General features: G+C 58.4%; 1 protein-coding gene across 1 annotated transcript; it reads right to left on the bottom strand.

Moving 5' to 3' along the window:
* Positions 1-206: 206 nt before the first annotated feature.
* On the bottom strand, positions 207-5,579 carry TAGLN (transgelin). The gene is made up of 5 exons (XM_007196563.3): positions 5,423-5,579; positions 1,806-1,997; positions 1,525-1,702; positions 1,135-1,237; positions 207-790 (listed from the first exon to the last, which is right to left on the bottom strand). The coding sequence occupies exons 2-5, from the start codon at positions 1,983-1,985 to the stop codon at positions 646-648; spliced, it is 606 nt and encodes a 201-aa protein (XP_007196625.1). The 5' UTR covers positions 1,986-1,997; positions 5,423-5,579; the 3' UTR covers positions 207-645.
* Between the last annotated feature and the right edge of the window lie 562 nt (positions 5,580-6,141).

Genomic DNA, 6,141 nt, shown 5'->3' with positions numbered 1-6,141 from the left:
ATGCAAGTCTCCAGGTTGCTCCTCTTTCCCTTCAGTCCCGAGATTCACTCTCCTCTTCCCAGCCTCTGAAATCCTGGAACTCGAGGGGTCCTTCAGAGGATGGCAGCCAGGAACACACGTAAACCCGAGCTGCCTGCCTGTTCCCTGCTCAGATTTTCTGTAACCAGAACAGAAGGGACTAGGACAAATCAGACTCTGCCAGCCAGGCCTGAGAAAAGATTGATGTTTTTTTTTTTTTTTCCTTTTTTGAATTTCAACCTCCAAAATATTCCAGCAAAAAAATCAGGGGCGGTTGGGCTGGGTCTCCTTCTATGAGCATCAGCTGCCCGGGAGGACGGTGGACTTGCCCACACCTCGGCCACCGCCAGCCCACGTCTCCCCTGCTCAGCCCGGGATGGAGAGACAGTGGAGCTGGCCGGGGAGCTGGGAGGTGGGCCAGGGGAGCAGTGCTTTGGGGTCAGAAGTTGGACTGAGGCTGAGGGGTGCGGGCGAGCTGCCCAAGTGCAGTCACCTTTGCTCAGTGACGGAGCCTCGAAGCTTGGCCGGGGCTGAAGGAACTACACGGGTGTGGGTGAGGCGGGCGAGGCGGGAGGGCTGCGGCCGGCGAGCTGGGCAAGGGCGGGGCCGGGGGCCGGCCCTCCACCTCTAACTGATGATCTGCCGAGGTCGGCCGTAGCCTGTCATGCCAGCCTGGGAGGCCCCTCTGTTGCTGCCCATCTGTAGGCCGATGACATGCTTTCCCTCCTGCAGTTGGCTCTCTGTGAATTCCCTCTTATGCTCCTGGGCTTTCCTAGGAGAGGAGGAACCAGGACAAAGACTTGCCAGGACTGTGTGTTTTCCACCCATCTTTGGTTTCCTCTGTTACTTCCTAGGCCGATCCCATTCCCTCCCCATTTCACCGCTCTTGTTTCCTCAATCTAGCTTGCCCCACAGCACAGGCTATTGAGACTGGCTGAGACAGGAGGGTAGAAAGGGAGGAGTCAAGAAGTATTAGGGACCCATTTCCCCCCATCCTAGACTTTAACTTCATACCTTCCTGGCTATCTGCTTCCCCAAATCACTGTACTAAAGGGTTAGCCCATCTCCTGCAGAGACCCAAGCTCAGGGTGCAGGGAAACCCTGGTGGCCACGTACTTCATAAACCAGTTGGGATCTCCACGGTAGTGTCCATCGTTCTTGGTCACTGCCAAGCTGCCCAGGGCCATCAGGGTCCTCTGCACTGCTGCCAGGTCTTTGCCTGTGAGTAGAAAGAGGGGAGGGGAAATGATCTTCAGGACTATGTAAACAGGACTCCAAGGCAGAGCCTGCCCACACCTCTCAGAAGAATGGCCAACCCGGGGCAGAGTTTGTCCTAAAATCGAAAGAGGCGCAGTAGATCCCAGGGTACGCCCTTGCGGGTGTGGGATTCTCCTGGCATATCCCACTCCTGCCGTGCAGACCCATCATCATGGCAGTTTTGATCATCCCTCGTCCCTGCCTCAGCCTCCTGTCCCCCACCTGCCTCCACCCCTCTTCTCTCTGTACCTTCAAAGAGGTCAACAGTCTGGAACATGTCAGTCTTGGTGACACCATAGTCCTCGGCTGCCTTCAGGAACTGAGCTACCTGCTCCATCTGCTTGAAGACCATGGACGGCGGGTTCTCAGGCACCTTCACCGGCTTGGAGCCATCCGGATACAGGCTGTTGACCAGCTTGCTCAGGATCTGCCAGGCGTAGAAGGTAGCTTGGCACTCGGTTTGGGGGGTCTGCCCCACAACTCCGGCAGGATGGCACGGACCCAGCCCCCCTGCCCCGGGTGCCACTCACCACGCCATTCTTCAGCCAGACCTGGAAGCCCAGACGCCCACGGTCCGGGCGCCCCACGTCGGGGCCGCACTGCACTATGATCCACTCCACCAGCCGCTCCTCCAGCTCCTCATCATACTTCTTCTCGATTTTGGATTGCACTTCACGGCTCATGCCGTAGGAGGGACCCTTGTTGGCCATGTTGGCAGGGAGCTAAAGCAGCACAAGCCGGAGGAGGGAGAGGCTCAGAGAACAGCTCTGCTGTCCCCGGTGCCGGGCAGGCCTTCCAGCTCTGTGTTGGGCAACCAGCCTAGCCGGTTATCTACCTCCCCTTGCTTCCTGGTTTTGTTTCCATGGCACTGCTCGCCTGGGCCAGCTCGTCCCCTCAGTCCACGGAGCCTCTCTGAACTTGGAGGCCAGATCTTTGGCACTCTAGAGCAGGAGTTAGTAAACTTTTTTGGTAAATAACCAGACAGTCATTTTACTGACGGTCATATTTTAGGCTTTGCAGGCCATAAGGTCCCTGCCACTGCAGCACCAAAGCAGCTTTAGGCAGTGTGTAAACAAGTGAGCATGGCTGTGTGCCAATAAAACTTTATTTACACAAACAGATGGCAGGCTGTATTTAGCCCATGGGTTTGATAACCCCTGGTCTAGAGCATTCTTTCTTTGCCAAGACTGACCATGGAGGCACTGCAGAGGCCTTTCAGAAGAGGTCACATTGCCCCTCAAAAGAAAGCCAGCAGATGTCTTTGTCCAGTGAGGCGGTTTGGCGGCTGTGCCCGAAGTTATGGAGGTATCTCCAGCTCTCACATCTCCCAGAAGTGGGAACTCCAGCACTCAGGCTCTCTGCCAGCTCAGCTCAGCCTCCGGCCTGCAGCTACAGAGGCCGAAGCTCACCCACCCCTGGAAAGGGCTAGGAAACCAGCAAAGCCCAAGAGCTTTGGGCCAAGAAGCTGCATTTCCCCAGGGGAGCCAGATGAGAGAGGGCTGCGAGCTGGCATACCACCGGCTTGCCCTCGTGCCCTCAGGCTCTCACCACGGTGGGAGCTTGAGTAACCAGGAAGCCAGAGTTCTCCAGGGACGTGAGCCAGGAATCTGCCAACCAGAGCATGGGAAGCCCTCCCCGTCCAGACCAGCAGCAGCTGCTGCCTTAGGGCCTGGGGCTGGCCTCGCTCAGGAGAGCCCTACAGAGGGAGGGGAGGCTGCAGGAGCAGGGCCAGGCAGGCAGGCCGCTGGGCAGACCAGCATGTGGCCAGCCAGGAGGAACCTGACCTGCCTCAGGTATCACCCTGGGGTGGTGCCAGAGATCACCCTTCGAAGAGGAACCAAACGAGGCCAAACCATCCCCTGGCCCTCAGAGAGGTCAGAGGTTGGGAGGAGAGAACGGTCTGCGGATGGAGATAGCGCGTTTTCTCAACTCCCTGTCTTAACAGAGCTGAGTCTCTCTCCCCACCCACCCCCATGGGAGGCAGTGAACATTATCACTTCACATGGGCCCAGCTTGGCCGCCAAACCTCACTTGCCCTGCCCTTCTTTCCCCACAACCGACCGACAACTTCTCTGAGCTCGAATGCCCCGTCTCTGCAGGGAGGATAATGTTATCTACCCCAGAGGGCTGGGAACATTCCACGAGGCCCTGTCTGTGGCTACCAAACACACTGCCTGCCCCTCAGCGGAGCTCCTCAAAATGTCAGTCCTTTGTCCCCAGAGCCGGTCTCCTGGTAGCGACCTGGGAAAGCCAGCCCCTGACCAAATGGTGAAAAACAGTAAGTGTTCTTCCTGCTCCAGCCTCCACCCCTGTTCAAAATCATTCCCTGAGGGGACAACGAAATTTGAGAGGAAGAACAGAAGAAGGGCTCCTCTAAATTCCAGCCACTGGGCAACTCACTTCTCTCTGAGTCTGTTTCCTTATTTGTAAAGTGAGGGCCAAAGAATCCAAAGGCCAAGTCCCTCCCTTCCCCACCCCGCTGTGTGTCTCATCCCTGCTTCCCAGCCTCCCAAAGACTCCTGGGTGAAGAACTGTGGTCAAAACACACAAGCAGCTGGGACCATGCCATCCTTCGTCTTGGCCTCCCGCCCTCCCTCCTCATCTCAGCCTTCACCGTACCATCCCAGGCAGGCAAGGTGCATCCCTGTGGTCCGGGCACCACCACCCTCCCCACCTTCCATGCCCAGACCTTCTTGCCTTCCCCTCCCATCTGCCTTCCCCTCCCAGACCTCACGCTGGGCCCGTGAGGAACAGGGTGCCAGCAGTGTGTCCCCCACCCCTAGCTTCCGGTCTCAGGACATTCAGGACAGTCAAGGTGTCAAGGCTCACAGTGACAAGTACACAAAGTCACGGCCCCTAGATCCAGAGACAACATTTGGGTTTTGATCAGAACAAAGAAGGGGGATGAAAGGCACACCCCCCCCCCCCCCCCGCTGCTGGTAGAGTCTGAAAGTGGAGGGTTCCAAGAATCCCTCAAAGTCCTCTGACAAAGCCCTCCCCAGGCCCACCTTGGAGCTGCTGGGGAAGGGAGGGGAGGGGTGAGGAGGGGGCGAGGGCGAGGGCGGCAGGGCAGCCCACCCAGGGGCCTTTCTAGGCAAAGGCTCCTGGGACAGGCTGGGCAGGGCAGCCGGAGGCTCTGCTTTGACCCTCCTAGGCTGCGGTTCCATCAGCCTCCCCTCCCCTGAGAAAAATACAAGTCCAGCTGCAAAGCTGGCACCTCCTGCCAGCAGGAACCCAGAAAAACTGGCAGAACCAGGGGTCTCTGCAGGACTGCTTGTGCCCCTCTCTCTTCAGAATACAACACAGCACGTAGGATGAGCACACGTGGATCTGAGAAGGCAGGAGGGGTGGCTCATCTAAATTCTGGGGACAGAGGAGACCTTTCCGACTCACTGCTACCCTTTGAAGAGCCACCACTGAGGGGAAGCAGCCAGACCCTTGGGGAAGGCCCTGCCTGCACCACCCAGGCTATCATTGCAAAGCGCCTGGCAGTGCTCACCCCCACTCCTCTGCCCGGGGTGGGGGGACCTCCCACTCAGAGTATGGAGGGAGCTGTGTGCCTGGAAAGGCAGCTCTCTCACTGGCCCTGCACCCTGCCACCCCAGCCTGTTCCAGAAGACGAGTCTTGTGGTCCTGCCCACTGCCGCAGTGGCTACCCAGGGGCTCTCTTGATGCCGCTCAGGACCTGGGGACCCACCAGTGGGACACTGCTCTCCAGCCCTGGCGTACCACACGCCTCCTCACCTCCTCGGACATCCTCCCAGGTAGATAGCAGACTACAAGACCTGGGTCTAAACCAACACCACCTGGAGCCTATCACACCCCCATGGGTGTGACTATGGCTGAAAATGGAGAGCCTCCCTCACCCCAGTTCCCAGGTTTCCACCATCAATCCCTGTGCACCAGCCAAGTCTCCCTGGGCATTTCAGTGAGCCCAAGGCTGCCCAGTCTAAGAGATACGGGACTCCAGCAACCCCATCCCACCCATCAAGCTAGGACCAGCTCCGCAGGTGGAGATTAAGAATGCATGCTGGAAGAGGGTGGGCTTCCCCAGGCAGGGCGCCCGAGAGCCCTGCCTGCAATACACCCACTGCTACTGCCAAACCCCAGCCCAACTCCCCTCCATCCCTGGGACAGATGCACTTACAGGCGTTCCTCGGGGCTCGCAGGAAGAAGTGAGCTCTGTCTGGACTTGGACAGACAGCACAGGGCGCTGGCTGGGTGAGGGGTTTAAAGGGCTGCCACCGCGGTGATGTCAGCCTCCCCACTGCTGGCTCACCCCGGTCCCCTCCCTGCTAGAGGAAACCGGCTCCTTCTCCACCCCCAGCCCCCCCAGTGACTCCACACAGGCTCCATATTTGGGGAAAGACACCAAGTTGGAGCAGTCTACCGGGGGCTGCCCGAGACATTCTCTGCGTGCTTTGGAGATGGAGCGGGCGGGGGCGGGGCCGCGCTGCCGGCGGGGAACAGCCGGGAAAAGCCTTTTATGGACAGGACCGTGAAGGCTTTCCCTGCTGTCTGGACTTACGGCTGCTCCTTCAACACTGTTTCCTGCCTCCGAGTTTGAGGGGAGGGGGAAATTCAAAAGGGGGCTGTCCAGGGAAAGACGAAAGAGGCTAGGGGGACCCCTCCCTGAGGTTTGTGGGGGACTAACCAGCCACCCTCTCCTCCAGGGGCTTTTGGCTCCAGTGGGAGACAGGAACTTACCTTTACTGAGGACCGGCTACATACCGGGCACTTTACACATACGCTCATTTCATACTCACAGCTGCATCGTGACAGCAAAATTACTATCCCATTTTACAAATGAGGAATCAAGGGCTCGGAGTGCATCTTACCCAAGGCCACGTGGTAAGTCTTGAGTGG

This window comes from Balaenoptera acutorostrata, chromosome 9 (assembly GCF_949987535.1).
Source record: "Balaenoptera acutorostrata chromosome 9, mBalAcu1.1, whole genome shotgun sequence".
NCBI lineage: Eukaryota > Metazoa > Chordata > Mammalia > Artiodactyla > Balaenopteridae > Balaenoptera > Balaenoptera acutorostrata.
This window is presented reverse-complemented; position numbering and strand designations above follow the sequence as displayed.